Below are 20,005 nucleotides of genomic sequence, written 5' to 3' on the forward strand. Positions count from 1 at the left end.
ATGCAAAGACGTGATTACATCATTGCGCAAGGTCACGCTGCGTGACCTTGCGTAGCGGCCATTTTTAAGGGAAAATTTCCATAGTAAGGTGCGAGTACTCACCGGAGCTCTGTGAATAATTTTTTTTTTAAAAGTGGATTTTACTACTTACGGATTTAATCGGAGATTAATTGTAACGGAAAAAAGAAACAGGTGAGACTGTCGGGACACAAGAACATCTTTATGGAGCAATTTTAATATTATTTTAAAAGGAATTCTGTTACTCATTGCGCATAGTTAAAAAGTTATTACTATTTATGGAAGAAGGGGATCATAATATTGACATTGTAGAAGAAAGTATGGCGCAACAAAATGTCTCTATTAGTGCTCTACACCCTTTCGGGGCTACTGGTTCACAGCCTAGCATTAAGTGGGTGGAGCGGAAAGAATATTTTGTAAATTACATATGCGCAATTGATGAGGCAGGGACAATGAAACTAGAACAGAAGAAAAGGATACTCCTCCATTCTTTAGGCCCAGTAGGATTAAAAACTCATTCCTGGATGCCTAAGATTTCTGATGCAAATTTAGATATTTTTGAAAACACTCTCAAGGATATGGACAGGTATTTTGCTCCGAAAGTGTGCATAGGGGTAATAAGGCACAGATTCTTTCAAAGAAAGCAAACTAAGGATAAAACGGTAGATGAGTGGCTTGATGACTTAAAAAAATTGGCTATTGACTGCAAATTTGATAATCTTCATGATGATTTGATACGGGACCAATTAGTCATGCATAATAATAATTCACCTATACAGGACAGTTTATGGGTGAATGGGGATGCACCACTGGATGATGTTTTGGCAATAATGAGAAAATCTGAAATGTCAGGTAGATGCGCGACTGTAATTAAAGAAGCAGAGAAAGAGTCAGAAAAAACACCTGGAGCCGTGTTTAAAATACAGAGTACAGTTAAGAGCCATTCTCAACAAACTCAAGGAAGATGGACAAATTAACCGTAAAGGAACCAGGGAGGAGATAAGAAAGCTGACGATAGAAGATGCTATCGATGTGATAGTAAAGAACATTTAGCTTTTAGCAAACTGTGCCCAGCCTTAAGAAAGAAATGTGTCATTTGTGGTCTTTTAGGCCATTTTAGCTAAATGTGCCGTAGGCGCAGCAATGTGAAATGTATTTGGAATGAAGAGGAGTGTAACAATGAAGATTTTGATGGGGATGAAAGTTGTGTGAAGAATGTGAGAGGAAATTTAATCTTGAATATTAAGGATGATTCTATGGAAGGTAAACCCAAATGTGAGTTGTCTTTAGGGGGGGGTGACCGTAAATGTTTACGCAGATTCAGGGTCTTCTTACACTATTATAAACGGAGATGTATGGAAGAGGAAATTTGATGATTAGATTGGAGATCAGTTGAATGTTTCCGATGTGAATCCGGTAAGTTATACTGGAGAGAGGATTGACATGTTGGGATTCAGATGGCTCACTTTTCTTTTTAAAGGAAGATCTACCAGAAGAAAATTGTATGTGGCTAAAGTGGGGCCATCTGTTCTGGGCTGGTTTGACCAGAAACATTTACACATAATACTGGATCCCAACAGTGAGGAAAAAGTACTTATTATGGATGAAAGCAGCAAGTTGGGAGATGTGTTGAGTAAAAAATGTCCTAAAGTGTTTGGGCAAGAATTGGGAACACTTAAAGGATTTGAGCACAGAATTGTTCTTAAAGGTAGTGCAGAACCAAAAGTTCACAAGGTAAGACCTATTCCTATGTTAATTAGGGATGAGGTCAAAAAGGAAATACAAGGTTTGTTATCAAATGGGGTCATTGAAGAGATTGAAACGTCTGAATGGATTTCTCCGGTCGTGGTTGCCCGTAAACCCAACGGAAAAATTTGTTTGTGCATTAATTTGCGCCATCTGAACAACAATATTGTGACTGAGAAGTTCCCATTGCCTAAAATAAATGAAATGGTGTCTTCTTTGAGAGGGGCGACGTGGTTTTCTACCATTGACCTCTCCGCCGCTTATCACGTTGTGTTGGAGCCAGAATCGAGAAGTCTTACGGCTATTATTCGGGTGCTACCAGTTTAGGCATATGCCGTTTGGGCTTGCATCGGCCGCAGCTGTTTTTCAGCGATTCATGCACAGACTGTTTGGGGAAATGGAGGGGGTTTGTTTTTTCCAGGATGATATCTTGATTGCTGCTGCCAACAAAGATGAACATGATTCCAGGTTACACCAGGTACTTGGAACATTGCAGTCAGCAGGCTTAACCGTTGAACTGACAAAATGTAATTTTGGACAAAGGAGTGTCTCGTACTTAGGCCACATTATAAGCGAGGAGGGAGTTAGGCCAAAGCCTTTGCTTGTAGAGATCATCATGAGGTCACCTGCTCCCACTTCTAAGGAGGAAATATGGTCGTTTCTGGGAATGGCAGAATATTGCGCAAAATTTATAAATAATTTTACATCCAAAGTGTACAATATTCGATCTCTACTACAGAAGAATGCAAAATTTGAGTGGTCTAAAGAGTGTGAGAGAGAATTTTCACAGATTAAAGTGGACTTACAAAGTGTGAATGCTTTAGCTAGCTTTGACCCTAATTTAGAATGTTTATTAACCATGGATGCGAGTGACAAGGGTTTGGGTGCTGTCCTTTCACAAAAAGGAAAAGAAGGTAAAATAATTTTGTTTGCCTCTAGAGCGCTATACCCTGCAGAAAGCAAATACCCAATTATAGAAAGAGAAGCACTGGCTTGCGCATGGGCCTTGGAACATTTTCGTGCCTTTGTGTGGGGAAAGCCTGTAATCATTCGCACGGATCACCGACCTCTAGTTCGTATTCTTTCAAGTGAGGGAACTGCAGTAGCCTCTGCCAGATTAGCCAGGATATCTATGAGGATGAAGGAGTATAAGATGGTTTATGTACCGGGCAGAGACAATGTAGTGGCGGATTGTTTATCCAGGGTACCCATTCCAATAGAAGAGTGCGTTGATGATCCATGGGGAAATTTTAGTGTAGTGTTCATACAGGATTCAGCTGTACCCGCCATTAGTAAGAATGAATGGGCGGAAGAACAGCGTAAAGATGAGGATTTGGAGAAAGTGTCTGGTTACATTTGTAAAGGATGGCCACAGAAAGGAAACATCACAGGATGTTTGAAAGCTTACTGGGAGGTACGCATGGAATTGTCTCTTGACAAAGATTTGTTATTGAGAGGAGACAGATTCGTTCCCCCTAAAACATTACGGAAAAGGGTATTGCAGTTATGTCATGAAGGACATTTTGGTGTTGTCAGGACAAAATTGGTAGTGAAAGGGGTGTTTTGGTGGCCGGGGGTTAATAAAGATATTGAGAATTTTATTAAAGGATGTCCTGTTTGCTGCTCAGCAGACAAATCATTAAAGACCTTGATTCCTAATCTTCCTTGGGACACTGTAGCGGTTGATATTTTTGGACCTGTTGGTGAATTAAAGGAATTTGGATTGGTAGCCATTGACCTTTTTACTAAATGGCCCATTGTTAAATTTGTGGAGAAGGTAGACACACATACTGTCCTTACATTTTTGGATAATGTTTTTGTAATGGAAGGTTTACCTGTTTGTGTATTGACGGACAATGGAGTACAATTTTTGTCCAACATGGCTAAAGATTATTTTGAGAGGTGTAGAGTGAAGCATAAAACCACGGCGCTATATAATCCAAGCGGGAATGGCACCGTAGAACGTTTCAATAGAGGGATCAAAGGTGTTATACAAGCGTCAATGAACAAGCGGTAGAGTTTTTGGAACGGCTGACAGGGCAGGACCGGCTGCCAGCCGTGGATACAATAGGTCCTCCTTCTATCAACAGAACTAACGCGGATTTGGAAGATACTTCTGCAGGAACAATACCTTCTTCCCTCAGAGGGGCTGCAACAGTCGCACACGAGGCGGAGGCAACCGGGGCAGATTCCTAGGCCAAGGACATCAAGGTAAGGAACCTTTCTCCTGGTTCTTCCCTCCCAAAGGTAGGGGGAAGGCTCTCTCTTTTCAACCAGAATTGGTCATCAATTACCAACGATGCTTGGGTATTCGAAACGGTAAAAGGCTTCAAAATAGACTTTATTACGACTCCTTACCAGATCTTTCAACCCAGGGAACTTACCCTGGACCACGAACAATCTGCTCTGGTGGAAGCAGAAGTGAGTCAGATGCTATCCACAGGGGCGATTTACACGGTCTCAAAGACTGGCCTGGGCTTTGTGAGTACAATTTTTCTCTTCAAGAAAAAAGACAAGGGTTGGCGTCCCGTAATAAATCTAAATATTCTAAACACCTTCCTTGTCTACAGACACTTCAAGATGGAGGGTATCCATCTTCTGAGGGACATCCTCAAAGTGAAAGATTGGCTCATAAAACTGGACCTCAAAAACGCATATTTTACTATCCCTATGGATCCGGAATCTCAAAAATACATAAGGTTTGTATGGAGAGGTGTATCCTACCAATTTCGTTGTCTCCCCTTCGGCCTCTCATCAGCACCTTGGTGCTTCACCAAGGTACTGAGACCAGTGGTTGCCTCTCTGAGGAGAAGAGGAGTTTGTCTGATTATCTACCTGAACGACATTTTACTGATGTCTCAAAGCCAGGAAGAACTGCTAATTCACATGAAATGGACTGTGGACCTTCTAGAGAGTTTAGGTTTCATCATCAACATAGAGAAATCTGTTATGACCCCTTCGCAAAACCTAGAATTCCAAGGTTTCCAGGTAAACACATCCTCGGCCCAATTGCAAATCCCCTTGAAGAAATTATCAAAGATAAAGAAGGAAGTTTCTTATGTTTTATCCAAAGACACAGTGAGCTTGAGGGAACTAGCAAGAGTAGTAGGGCTCTTATCCTCATCCATTCAAGCAATTTCACCAGGTCCCCTTCACTACAGGACCCTACAGAGACTAAAATCTTTAGGGCTGAAGAAAGGTCTTTGGTACTCAGACAGCGTTCCCCTGTCTCTGGAGGCTCGAGAGGACCTCCTATGGTGGCGGAACAACCTAGACAGTTGGAACGGGTAAGCAATATTTGGAAATACTCTGGAACACATTCTGGAATCCGATGTGAGCAACTTAGTCTCGGGTGCCAGACTAGGAAAGATAGAAACGGGGGGAAATGGTCCCAAGAAGAACTTCCTTAACACATAAATTGTTTAGAGATGTTGGCGAGCTTGAACGCCTTAATGAGCTTCAAGTCAGTTCTAAAAAACAGTGTAGTTCTAATTAAACTGGACAATTTTACGGCCGTCTCCTACATCAACCGCTTGGGAGGAGCAAGGTCAAGGATTCTGGCAGATCTAGCAAAGAAGATTTGGTACTTCTGCTGGAGTCAGAAAATAATTCTGAGAGCAGAATTCATCCCGGGCCATCTAAACACAAGGGCAGACTGGAATTCAAGGTTCCTAAGAGACTCAGGCGATTGGAAACTGAATCCTTTAGTCTTCCAGAGAATTCAAAACCTATGGGGCCCCTTTGAGATAGATCTTTTTGCCAGCAGACTGACTTTCCAGATAAATCAGTACTTCAGTTGGATACCAGATCCCCTAGCGTTTGCAGTGGACGCTCTTCTCCAATCTTGGAACATACTGAGTTGCTATGCCTTCCCTCCCTTTGCACTAATCCAGAGAGTTCTCTTGAAAGTTCGAATGGAGCGTTGCCGCATTGTTCTAATTACTCTTTTCTGGAATTCTCAAATATGGTTTCCAGGTGTGATGGAATTGGCGAAAGAAATTCCACGCCTTATCCCAGGGAGTTTGGATCTCCTTCAGGGCCTCTTCTCTTAGAAGGAAACATGAACCTTCTTGCCTGGAGGATTTCAGGGGTTCAAGAAGATACTCGGGCCTTTCAGGAGAGGCTAAAAGCCTACTGGATGAGTCATGGGCTCCGGGAACAAGGAGAAGATACACTAGTGCATGGAAAAAATGGTGTAGTTAGTGCCTGGAACGGGATATGGATCCCATGGACGCACCTGTAGTAGAGGTAGCAGACTACTTAGCGGACCTTTTCAATTCAGGGCTATGTTATAGAACAGTAAATTGTTACAGATCAGCAACTTCTGCAGGGCATTCCTTGTTAAATTATCTTTCTATCTGTACCGATCCCTTAATTTGTAGAGTGATGAAAGGAATTAGACTTAAACGTCCCCCTAAGCCCAAATATAACTCTTTATGGAAAGTAAACCTTATGTTCGACCTTTTTACTTCCTGGCCAGATAACTGCTTCCTTACAAGGAAACAGTTATCCATTAAGCTAGCTACACTACTTTGCTTAATATATTTTGGAAGAGTGTCTGATGTTAAGGCGTTAGAGATATGTAACAGGATTTATTCCCCGGATGGAGTGTTGTTCCAAATATGGAAAAGGACCAAGACCATGTCTGAGAACATTTTCTACCCTTATTTTTTAGATTACCCCAAACTATGTGCAGTAAGTTGTATGAAGCTGTATGAACAGAAAATGATTGTTTTTAGACCTAGCAATGAAAGCCAACTACTGATTTCCTTTGTCAAACCCTATAAGGCAGTCTCTTCTGCTACAATTTCGAGATGGGTCAGGACAGTGATGTTAGAAGCAGGTATAGATTTATCCAAATTCGGCGCACACTCTTCCTGTGGCGCTATGGCCAGTAAAATATTCTGGGGTGGAGGATCCCTTTCAGATATTCTTAAAGCAGCAGATTGGTCAAATGCTTCCACTTTTGTTAAATTTTATCTTAAACCTGTAGAGCATGTAGCATTGAAAAGCTTTAAACTTGCATAATGTAGCCTCCGGTCTTGTAATGAAATGACGATTCTCCAATTATCATACAGAGATAATCTTGATTTCATTAAAGACAACGGAGGCTGACATTATCTCTCCCACCACTCCCTGGTGGGTGTTTCTTAAGAGATGCTTGTTATCAAGAATGTTCATTCTTACTATTATACACTTTTTTAATCCCATATTGTCTTTAATCTATTTGTCATATCTGGAATCAAGTATTATTTGCATTCTCTCCTCTCTTTCAGATTCTGCTTCCTTGTAAAGTTCATAGTGCAGTTTATTTTGAAAGAAGTTCAACCTACAGTTTCTTACCTTTCGCAGCTCTAAGAGGAAGATAGTTGGTTACCGTGGCGCTGTGTTATGCTGTTTGGAATGTTTTTATTTATGATGTATTTGTTACATTTTAAAGGGCTGCATGTCTGGGCAGCAATAAAAGTTATTGCATAATGTAACCTCCGGTATTATAATGAAATCTCAAAACACAAGAGCATTTAGAAAGCGAAGCAATATGTGAGCTGCAGAAAGGCTAGAAGGATAGAATTTTATATGGCAGAAAAAAGTTTTTGTTCAGGTGCTACACAGGTTGGAATGGTATACTTTAATTTTTCTTTAAAGTAAATATTACTTGCATTACCTTTTTCAAAGATGATGGTTTCTTTGCCTTTGGTACTTCTCTCTGCTTGCCTTTTTTGACAAGAGGTGCACTTGAGTCCAAAGGGTTATGAGGAGATGTTCCCTGCTTCAACTGATTATGTTTCACCACAGGAACAGATTCTTTGGAATGTACCGGGATGGCACTGCCAACTGAAATAAAAAATAAAATCACATTTTCTTGTTCTTTTTTAAGGAAAGCCGCCAATGATATCTTCTGACGTTACTACAAATTCTTATAAAAAATGTAGTCTATCAGGGAATGGCTATTGCCTGGATATAAAGAGCATGATCACTGGAGGTCAAATTCTGTAATCTAAGGCATCTATGCAATGATGTTACAAATTAAATAACTTGCAAATGCTTTGGATGTTGAACCAATTCTGATGATGAGATGAACTCCACTTAAGTAGGTAAAAACGAGTTGAGCTACCAGGAATTGGGTAATAAGTCTAGATCCCTCAGTGTGGGACTGACCTAGCAGAAGTGTACCACTCTAGTAGATGAGAGTCATGCAGTGGCACAGTGTAACCTTACAAAGAGGCTCAGATGAGTGTCACATCCAATGTTTCTGCTCTCCACATGAAGATAAAGGTCAAATTCAGTCAGAGAATATAGTGATTTCTGATCATGTCCCGTTCACAACCATGTTAGACATACTTGAAAATGAGGGGATGGCTAATGAACAGATCTTCAAGGAGTTACTCTTCTATTCTGAAGTAAAGTTTGTAATGTATGAATAGTTTATGAACAACAGTGAAGGAGGGGGAAATCAGTGAGTGACTCTTTAGGACGTCAAAACAGTAACTTGAGAAACGCATAGACAGCATTATCAGCTACCTTTAAGAAACATCCAGGAAAAACACAGGCTGTCTTGAGGCAGAGTCAAAGGTTTAGAAAGCTAAAGAAGAACAATCAGGCAGTGACTATAGAAAACTTTGCACAGGTTACAAGATAACTCAGAAGGTGTTTCATGAATATAGCAAACTATCATGTTATAGCTAAAAGTTAACAGAAGGAGTAAAAAAGCTCACCAGTTACTAGCAACATATTAAGTAAATGATTATAAAAGAGACATAGGATTTAGAAAGAATTCAAGGTACTTGAGTTGTAGGGGAACTCCATGACTGGCCACAAATTTCAAGAGCATTACGTCCAAAGGATAGACCTTGCTAGCAATCCACCGCAAACACTGCAAAGAGTTGGATGCCCTGAGAATGCAGGATGAAGTTTGAGGTCATCTAGGCATAAAACCAAATATGTACCTCACTCCATTTACCTTCAAAGGCCCATCCTACTTCAACATTTAACAAGGTATTCAATGTCATTTGCCCTATTCGGATTGCCCTGGTGCAGTACCTGGTGATTCTGATTTCTTGCCTCCCCATTAACCCTCCCAGAATTGCCAATACAGGGATTACAGGTATTTCTGGAGAACAGAACTAAAGTATATTACAAGTAGGACCTTGAGAGTCCCTTAGAAATTAGGAATTATTAGAAGAATCACTAATGCCAATCCTGATTTCCCTAGTTAATGCTCGTTACATATCCGGTATTTCACCCGGATGTCTGCTGCTTACTACAACTAGCTTCTGTGTGAAATACACAGAGTCTGTAGGCTTTTACTGGCAAGGGAGCTTCTAACTCCTGTTATCGGCCCTCTCAGGATTCCTAAAAAGATTACACAAGGTCTTTTTTGCATAAAAGGTTCAATTACACAGGCTGTGAAGCAAGAAACTATTTCTGTCATTCCAAAACCAGGGAATGACCTAGTGCTCTGATCTGCATCCCATCCACTAGCACTACTAAGTTTAATATAACGATTCTCATCACCAGACAGGAGGCAATTTTCCCCATTGAACACACAGGCTTTTATTAGACTCAGCAGATATGTAGTAATACTAGAAGGCTTATCCAAATAATAAAAAGGACGGCCTCTTTGTACCACCATCTAAGGTTAATCTCAATGATTACGTATGACCAGAGATGCCGAAAGAACAAGTTACTTACCTTTGGTATGATGTATCTGTAAGAGACATAGGTTAGTTCTAGATTCCTTACCTTTTGAATGTCCCCCGAGGCGTCAGTCTGGACCCAGAGATTTTTCTTTAGCAGGTCCCCTGCGTGTTTGTCGACTCTGCATCTGTCTTCAGCTTCGTGGTCGCCAGGATGACGCTGCAGTGCCTACTTAGACGTCCCCCATGCACGTTGACATCAGTTCTGACAAGACTTTTCATGTCAATAGTGCAGAGCCATGCAAGACACTGACCACTGGTGCGCCAAAACTAGGGCCCTGTATGGGAATCCCTATCCCTAGAAGTCAGTTCGCAGAGCGGGGAGGATGGGTGGGGCGGTAAGGAATCTACAACTAACCTATGTCTCTTACAGATGCATTGTTACTGAAGGTAAGTAACTTGTTCATCTGAAAGAGACAGTTAGTTGGAGATTTCTTACCTTCTGAATAGATACCCCAGCAATACCATCACCGGAGGAGGGTCTGCGAACCAAGTTTAGATGAGAAAGTCCTGGAGGACTGAACGGGCAAAATAGCCATCCCTCTGGACTTGGCTGTCCAGGCAGAAATGTCTAGTAAATGTGTGCAGAGACGCCCACATTGCCACCTGGCAGATATCAAGGAGTGGGAATCAGCATGCCAATGCAGTAGCTGCTACCGTAGCCCTAGTGGAAGGAGCACTCAACCCCACTGGAAGATCCTTCTTCACTAAAGCATAGCAGATCTTAATGCAAAGGACAACCCATCGAGAGATGGTATGTTTTTGAACAACCACATATCCAATAAAGAGTTGATCATCCACCTGGAAATCTTTGGTGTGGTCAAAGTAGAAAGACAGCGATCGATTAGGGCCAAGACGGTGGAGTTTCTCCTTCCTCCTTGGAAGGGTGCGGAGGTGGGAAAAAGGTGAGAAAAGTGATAGATTGTCCTAAATGAAATAGTGTAACCACTTTACGAAGAAAGAAAGGCCTGGTTCGAAGCACCACTTTATCTGGATGTACAGAGAAGAAAGGGGGCTCGGAAGACAGAGTTTGAAGCTCACTCACCCTGCGAGCAGACGTGATGGCCACAAGGAAGACAGTTTTGAGAGTGAGGAGCCTGAGAGGACAGTTATGAAGAGGCTCGAAGGGAGAACAGATAAGGTATGTGAAAACAAGATTCAAGTCATTATGAAGGCAGATGGAGGAAACAGATGAGTAATGCCCTTTAAGGACCGGTTAACAATTGGAGACTTTAACAAGGATGGCTGATCTGGCAACCGAAGAAAAGCAGAGATAGCTGCAAGATAACATTTGAGAGTGCCCAGAGCAGAGCCCTTCTTGGCCAAAGTAAGTACATACAAAAGGACCTCTCAAAGAGGGGCAGAAAGGGGATCCACAGCCTTGCTGTGAACCATGCCACAAACTTGTTGCATTTACAGGCATATTCCGATTTAGTAGAGGGAGGCCTGGCTGCCAAGGTGACATTACAGGCTTCGGGAGGAAGGTCGAAAGCCGTCAACTGTTGCCGGTCAATCTCCACGCAAGGAGGTGGAGACTGGACAGGTTCGGGTGGAGAACCGTCCCCTGCTGCTGTGAAAGAAGATCCTCCCGAAGGGGAAATCTGATATGAGGATCGATGTCCATGCTCAGAAGCTCAGGGTACCAGACTCTTCATGCCCAGTCCACAGCCATAAGAATAACTTGGGCCCGGTCGCGCTTGATCTCCTTGAGCACTTGAGACAGAAGTGGTACAGGCAGAAAGGCGTCCAGGAGGCAGCAGTTCCACTCGCGATGAAAAGCGTCGCTGAACGAGTGCTGCCTTGGAAACTCCAATGCGCAATACTACTGACATTGCCCGTTTTCTTCGGTGGCGAACAGATCTAACCAAGGCTCTCCCCAACCCTGAAAGAGACCTTGCACCACCTCTGAAAGAAGAAGCCATTTGTGTTCGACCAAGCACCGGCGGCTGAGTTCATTTGCCCTGGCATTCAGAGAACCCACCAGGTGTTGAACCACCAGGGTCATGCCCTGATGCTCCAGCCCTGTCAAGAGACGAAGAACCTCCTGACAGAGGGTCCACACCCCACCACGCCCAGTTTGTTGCAGGACCATATGGTATTGTATGTGAATACCTGCACCACTTTCCCTTTGAGAGAAGTAAATAATGCTTTCAGTGCTAGACAGCTCGCCAGGAGCTCCAGCAGGTTGATATTGAGTTCAGACTCCGTTGGAGACAAAACGCCTCTGATATTCGCCTCTTCCAGATGGCCGTCCCATCCGAGGATCAATGCATCTGTCACCACTGTTAGATCTGGTTGGGGAAGGTAGATAGATCCCCCTCTGACTCAAGCTTGATTCGTTGGCTGCCACTGCAGTTGTGGTGCAGTTCCCTCTGAGATCTGAAAGTAGTTGGAAAGATTCCCCTGATGCTGCACCCACTGGAACTTCAGGTCCCACTGCAGAGCCAGCGTATGCCATCTGGCATGATCCACCAGCAGGATGCCGGAGGCCATGACGCCCAGCAGCCTCAGAGTCATTCTCAGCGAAATCCGGGATAGAGGCTGAAACATCAGGATCATAGCCCGAATATCCCGGACTCGCAGCTGGGGAGGATAGGCCCGAAACTGCACTGTGTAAAGAACAGCTCTGAAGAAAGGGAGCGTATGAGAGGGAATCGGTGTGACTTTGGCACATTTATATAGTGAACCCCAGCAAGTGCAGGAGGTCTGCTGTAGTGTAGAGGTAGGAGACGACGGCCTGCGCGAGCCTGCCTTCAGCAGCCAGTCGTTGGGATAGGGGTAGACTGGAACCCCTGATCTGCGCAGATGAGCTGCGACCACCGCAATCACCTTTGTGAACACCCGAGGGGCACTGGTAAGGCCAAAGGGTAGCACGGTGAACTGAAAGTGCTCGTGGCCCACCGTGAACCGTAGATAGCGTCTGTGGGATGGCAAGACGGGAATTAGGAAATAGGCTTCCTGCGAGTCCAACGCCACTATACAGTTCTCCAGGGTCGAGGGCAGACAGGAACCTGAGCCAACATGAGCATTTTGAACTTCTTCTTTCAGAGGAAGCGATTGAGGGTCCGGAGTTCTAGAATAGGACGCAGGCCTTTATCCTTCTTGGGCACCAGAAAGTAGTGGGAATAGCAACCAAGTCTTACTTCTGGCGCAGGGATCCTCTCTATAGCTCCCTTGGCCAAGAGAGCTGAGACATCCTGGCGGAGAAGTGCCTAATGATCCTCCGACATGCGAACGAAAGACAGTGGCATGGAAGAAGGAGAAGGGAGGGGGGGGGGGGTTGCCTGACCCGCCCGTTGGCTCCTAGACCTGCGAAATCGCTGGGTCCCACGCCCGCGGCCACACAGAGCCTGGGCAGCTTGCGTGAACCGGTGGCTAGACTGGGCCGGACGTGGTTGGGTGCCCCTTCTGTAACCACAAAAGGGATGAAAAGCAGACTGGAGTGGGTGAGAAAGCGCAGTGAGGCCCAAAGATCTGTCCCAAACCCTAGAATCTTTAAAGCGCTCCAGCGCAGAGATTACTTTATTGCCAAAAAGACTTTGGCCATCAAACGGCATGTCCATCAACGTTGACTGGACATCCCTGAAAAGCCAGATGTTTTCAACAGGCATAGTGTCTAGGGGCTACCAACGTGGCATTCGTTCTGCCCAGTGAGTCCATGGTATCCAGTCCACATCTGATGGTGAATTTGGCTGCGTCTCTCCCATCCCCCACTGCCTGGGAGAGAACGGCCCAGGCCTCCCCCGGGCACTGAGGCGGCACCTATGCGACCGTATCCCAGATGGTATGGGAGTAGTGGACCAAGGAGCATTCACCGACCACAGTGCCAAGCTGGAGGAAGAGAACATACGCTTCCCAAGATGGCCTAGCTTCTTGGATTCCCTATCTTGAGGGGCAGAAGGGAATGTGCTTTTTAAATAAGAGGCTAGGACCACCAAGCTCTCAGGGGAAGGGTGTTGGATCAGCAATACTGGGTCGCCCGGGGTCGGGTGGTGGCAGTGGGCAATTGTCCTCTCCACCGGAGCCCCTGTGCTGAGCTTGGACCAGGTGCCCAGGAGGACATCAGTGAGGGCCTCATTGAACACCAAAAGAGAAAGCCGCAGGCTGGAGCACCTCTATCAGGAGGTTAGTCCTGATTGCCACTGAAGGGAACTCAAGGTCCAAAACCTCGGCTGCCCTTCTCACCACCACAGAATAGGACGCTCCATCCTCCATAGCCACAGTAGGAGGAGAAAGCACACCAGTGTCTGGAGAAGTGTCCAGACCACTGGCATCACCCAGGTCCTCTCACCAGTCCGGTTCTTCCAGCTGGTCAGTTAAAGGGTTCAGCGACCCCTTGCAGTCCTCATCACCACGCTCTGGCCAGTAGGGAACACCAGGGATGAACGGAGGAACAAATGTACCCTCCGGCGTTGGTTCCGAAGTCAGCCCGGCTCCAAATCGGGGATGAGGATGGGGACGGCTTCGGCCAGGGGCACAGCTGACGCTGGGAGCGTAGTCGTCGGGATCGGCGCCGGGGAAGGTCGAGTAAGACTGACTGGCATCGATCCGGATCCAGGCATGGCTCCGCGGGGGCCTGCTGGGGCCAGAGTCACCGGCATCGAAGGCCCAGGACCCCCCACCTGCCCCGTGGAGTCCGATGGCACGCCGGCAGAGTCGGGCTACCCAAAAACAAGGTGTAAGGCCTCGTAAAACTGTCTACGTTGGGCAGGAGTCGTCCCTGAATCAGGCAATGGAGATGGAGCCTTTGAGCGACGACGTTCCGAATCCCGCGTTGCGTCAGCCGACCAACGGGGAGAAGGTGAAGAGCACTTGTGCTTCTTCGCCTTCTTCTTGTGTTTGGACTTAGCCGATGACCTCGACAACTTGGAGTGCGAGGAGGTGTGGGGGCTCTGCGAACGGCCTCGAGACCTTTCTCTCAAAAAAGACGGGGAACGACGTGGAGCCGACCGCCGGGCTTCCAGCAACTTTCGGGACAGCTCCCGCAAAGTCTTCGGGTTCATGGCTCAGCAGTCGGAGCGCGAGTTTCGGTTGTGGTCGTGCTCCAGACACTACAAGCACACGAGGTGCAGATCTGTCACAGACATCATCTTGTGACAGGCGCCGCAGGGCTTGAAGCCGGTCCAAAGTAGGGACATCCCTCACACACCAGCAGTCGAAAACTCGAAAAAGTAAAAAAAAGCTAGCCAAAAAATGGCTAAAGGGTAGCTCTCTCCAGATCCGCGCTAGGCTGGTGCGGATAAAGAAAGAATTGACGTCAGCGCACATGGACGGTGTCTAAGTAGGCACCACGACGTCATCCCGGTGACCACAACGCCGGCGACGGATGCAGAGTTGACCAACACCACCTACTGACGCGCAGGGGTACTGCTAAAGAAAAATCTCTGGATCCAGACTGACGCCTGGGGTCAATTCAAAACGTAAGGAATCTACAACTAACTGTCTCTTTCAGATTTATGGAGCAAAGGAGAATTAAAATATACAAAGGAAAAGACACAATATGCAGCATCTGTGTCCTTTTCAACACCTGACAAATTAACCATTGCAAAGAGTCTGCCACTGTGCATAAACTTCTATAGTCCTTTTTTGTTTTAGTAACTTTTGGTCTTTTTCTGCTATAAGTATTTTTGGTTGAAATCTGCACAAGGAATGTATTATGTTACAACGCATACATTTACAACGCATGCCTTTACAACGCAGTTTTTACATCACAACATCCTTTACAACGCATTCTTTCACATCGCATGCCACTACATCGCATTTTTAGAAACTACCTTTACAATGCATTCAATTACATCGCATTATACCATTACAATGCATACCATTACATCGCATTTAAGGTAAGTGTTGGATAGTGTAGGGGTATTAATTACTATTCTAACTCCAGTGAGTGCAACAGTAGGGTAAGTGTTGGATAGTGTAGGGGTAAAAATTACTATTCTAATATTTGCCTTGTTTAGCGAATGCAAATATGACCATCTCTATATATTCTAGGGGTTACTTGATATGTCAGAAAGTCACTAATTATAATTTGTATATGTTTTACAAAAGTCCATGGCCTTATGTACCACTAATACCTGTGGGTTGGGATTGCTCCAAGGTACGAAGAAAGACAGTAGTGGGGAGATTAACTGCAATGCTCTTTTATTATTTAAGACATTGCTCGCTGAATACATGCAGTTTGAATAGTAGGGCAAGGACCTTTGACGAGAAATTGAGGGATCTTTTTAACTTTGTCTTGGCTGAAGAGACTGTCACAAATGAGCAAAAGCCCATATCAGTGGTACATAAATGGATTGATTAGCTAGACAAATCGCGTAACTTAATAAGGAATCATAAAATGTTTTTCAATCTCTATATACTCCAGATTAGAATGCAATCAGTACTACTTGTTTAAGGGTCAGCCAGTGTGACAGAATTATTACTGTAACAGTAACCTTTACTGTATCGTCGTGTAATTTTGTACATAGTATCAATTTAATAATATATATGTTCCCTATTAATGGAAATACTATCAACCTAAGAAACACTCTGCAGATGACAATTTTCTCTTTTTTGTTTCTTTTGATTGTGATGCTTTTTTATTTGACAATTATTAGAAAAAATACGACTATCTCGAATTCTAGAAGATATATTCAAGGTTGAAAATAAGGAGGTGAAAAAGTAGTCAAGGATAGGAAGACTTGAAAGACCTTATCCAGGAATCATGATAACAAGGGAGACTACTAATACCGTCACTACATGAAGTCAACAATCCAAAAGTGTTCATAGCATTTGAAAAGAACAGAAAAATGGAAACATATATTTAGTTTGCAGTTAGTGGGTTAGCAGCTATTAAGATTAAACTTTTTAGCATTGCTATATTTTTCCGAGGGCTTTCTGATACAGGCATATAACAAGTACTCACTTTGTCTCTAATGGAACATGTTTCAGTTTATATGGCCAGGAGAAGTAGGGTTTCTAGAAAGCCACTAGTAACAACTAGAGAGAGGGGGCAACTCACTTGCCCACGCATCTTCAAATATGATCAGGCTTCTCAGTTAAGACTGAAGTATTCTAGATGTGATTACTTATTAAGGAGATTAATATAATGAGTATTGTCCATCAGTATACTAATACTGATTAATTAAATAAGAGATTATCAACTGATTAGCTAGGTCAGTAGTGGAATCTGGAACTTTATGTCCTCTATTTGTGTAAGCTAGCTTTCCTGGCCACTGTTTTAAGTTTAGTGACAGTGCAAGCAAATTCATGTGTGATGATAGGCAAAACTGATTAGACTGATCACTAAAAGGTGGGAAGGGTCAATTCTGCTAACAGAAAATAATTTCACCTACTCTAAAGACACTGGTATTGTATAAGTATAAACTGAATGAAAGTGCAGGATTCTGTGACCTGTAAAAGCAAATGGATGTTTGAGAACCATCAGTGTACGTTTGATCCCAACTGCTGCAATTTTAAGGGAAACTCTTTTATTATTTTAACTATGAAATCTATTTTTTAGCTTTCAGACTTCATATGCATATAAGGGATGTTTTCCTTTGTTGAAATTCTAGAAGTACGAAAGCACAATAAATTAATTACGGAGATTATGAATGACTGAGTTTGGCATTGCTGCCGGGTGTTTCAAGATATTGTCTGGACAGGATGCCTTGTTTGGAATGCTGTAGTGAAATACTACAGCATTAGTAATGCTGAGTGATAATCTGCACTCCTACACACAATTTAGAGTGGACACAGTCCAATCATGCAAGGCTTTGCACAGAATTATGTCTGGAGGTAGTCATTAATAGTGCAGAAAGATCTGCAAGCTACCAGTCCTACCCACTTAAATATGTACAGTCCACCGTAATTGTTCTCTGCTTTTGGGAGAGGTGCTTGGGGCGCACAAGGTTATACATCTGCAACCCGGTCAGTGAAATACTGAAAAATAAACCTTGGAAGATCTATTTTTTACTTATCGAAGTTTCCAAACATGGGATAAAAGTTAACCTCTACTTGCACTTGGCATCATGGCGGTGTTTCCCAAAGCAGAATATGTAGTGATACCATCTGATCAGCAGTGATAATTAGTCTAGACTTTGGAAGGATACTTTGTGTACAAGCCAAGAGAAATGTTTGTCGTAAATAGGATTCTTGTTACTGCTGAATACATCAAATAACAGGCCTAGGAATCTAGGACCATATGTACAGAATTTAGGGATAGCGATTTCCTATTGCATTTCTTATCGAATCGCAAATAGGAAATCGCAATTCCCCATGTAAAAATACGTACAGTGTTACATAGCGATTCCTAATGGCTTGCATATTGACCTACCTCATGAACACTAATGAGGTAGGTAGCAATTTGCGATCCAATATGAAATGCAGCTATCACATGGAGGGTGGCCTGCTGGGGTCAACAGATCACCATGTCTGTGATTGCTTTTTAATAAAGCAGTCTTTTCTTTTTGTTTAAAAAAATTAAATGAAACGCTTAAGTTTCCTTTTTTAAGAGTAGGCAGAGGTCCGTGGGGCCACTGCCTGCTCTTAAAAAATGTTTGTTTCAAACTTCAAAGGGGAAGGGGTTCTGTTGACCCTAGAAAGCTATGCTGCTCAAACCTGAACAGGAATAAGAGGACTTTGTAGGTCTGATGTTTTTTTTTTTTCACAACAAATTTTATTAATTTTGAAAGGTACAGAGAGGACAGAGCCCTGCAGAGACAGTACATATATTATATAGGACATATAGTACCTAGTTGTAATATTCAAAAACCACTTGGCCTGCAGAACATCAGACCAGAAGTATAACAAACTACACTGAGCACCCCCAAGGAATTGTAATTGCGTATTCATAACAAAAACCAGTCTGTAAAGAGTCAATGTCGTCAGACTATACAAGTGGTTATATACCCACCACCAATCGTTCAATAGGATTGTGAGAGTCTGGATGTGATAGTACGGGTAAATCAATGCCTCTGTATGTTGCCCAGAGGGACCACATTTTCCTGTGCTTCTGTGGGTATCCCCTCGCTTGAAAAACCACAAATTCTGCCGCCATACATCTGTCCATTACCTTCTTCCACCCCGCTATACTGGGTGGGGATGTAGCTTTCCAATTCTGTGCAATAGCTCTATTAGCGAGGGTGAGGCCCGAGAAAAGGAGGTGCTGCTTATAGCGGTTCCCCCCAATCTCATCTGTGCTAATGAGGAGCATCAATCTGGGGTGGAGTGGAATGGTTCAGGCCAGAACCTGGCCTAGACAAGACGTCACCCGAGTCCAGAATGGTTGAATCCCTGTACAGCTCCACACGGTATGGAGGAAGGAGCCCTCATCATTGTTGCAGCGAAGGCATTGGGGGGGACTAAATAACACCCATCTTCCATAACTGAGATAATATACATGGTGGAGGTACTTGAACTGGATAAGATGATAGCGCAATGTCACCTCCGCATTCCTAGGACTAGCCAGGGCCTCTGTCCAGTCATCATTTGTCAAAGCCAGCAGATCGGCCTCCCACCCGCCCTGGTTTTATGGATGGTGTTCTGTGTGTGAGTATTAAGCATCGGATAAATTAGTTTAATTTTGTGAGCCCCAATGTTCCCCATCAGCAGGCGGCCGTCTAGTGGGTGGAATTCAGGGAGAGTCTCCAAATGACGAATATGGGGGTCTAAGGCATGCCGTAATTGCAAGTAGCGATGGAACTGGGATTTATGCAGGTTATAGTCAGTTTGCAACTGTTGAAAGGACTTAAGTGGGGTGACTTGCATGATGTCCCCAAGAGTGGAGATTCCAATGAGGGCTCACTTATGAAATCTAATCAAAAGCGGACACAGACCGTAGGTATGTGCCCTGCCAAAGGGGAGTGGAGCGTGTCAGTCTTCACCATCAGCCCATGGATTTAACTGTGCATTTCCAGGTTTGTATAACTGTCTTGCAAGCTGGGGGGAAGGTGTCGAGGGAGGCGCGGCTGTACAAGAGATGTAGTAAGGGGGTACCAGCCATAGCCATCTGGTCCACTGCTTATGCTGGATCTGACTGAGACCCATAACACCATTCATTAATTACCAGAAGGTGGGAGGCAGAATAATAGGCGTAGACGTCTGCCGCTGCAATACCGCCACAGTAAGTTGATTGCGTGCACGTATGAAGTGCAACCCGGATCCTACTCAGAATCGCGTTAAGTTGTATGAACCATGAAGGAGGAATATTGTATGGGAAATTCTGCAACGGATATAGCAGACATGGTAAGGATACCATCTTAAAGATAGCGGATGGTCCATATAGCGATAGGTGCAACTGGTATCATACTGTGGTCTCATTGAGGGCCACAGGGAGTAGCAGGGCGATATTTTGTGACCATGAAGCCGTAGGCGCACAGCGATATGAAGACCCCTAGGTATTTAAAGCCCTCTGTAGCCATGGATAATTGTGATGCCCAGACCGATCGTCTCTGATCCCCGCATATGGGAAAGAGTGTGGATTTGGATGGATTAGTGCTCAACCCAGTGGTTTCACCGAAGATCCAGAGTATCTGAAGGACATGGGGTCCCGAGAACCACGG

At 44.1% G+C, this 20,005-nt stretch overlaps 1 protein-coding gene across 4 annotated transcripts in view; it reads right to left on the reverse strand.

Moving 5' to 3' along the window:
• The window catches only part of SECISBP2 (SECIS binding protein 2), a 354,953-nt gene that overhangs the window by 159,614 nt on the left and 175,334 nt on the right, over nt 1-20,005 (reverse strand). For all 4 annotated transcript variants that reach the window (XM_085632806.1, XM_085632804.1, XM_085632809.1 and 1 more), the window contains one exon: nt 7,430-7,599. In XM_085632806.1, the coding sequence (XP_085488932.1) occupies nt 7,430-7,599 (170 nt within the window). The remainder of the gene's footprint in view (nt 1-7,429; nt 7,600-20,005) is intronic.

Source organism: Triturus cristatus, chromosome 2_1, assembly GCF_964204655.1.
Source record: "Triturus cristatus chromosome 2_1, aTriCri1.1, whole genome shotgun sequence".
Lineage (NCBI taxonomy): Eukaryota > Metazoa > Chordata > Amphibia > Caudata > Salamandridae > Triturus > Triturus cristatus.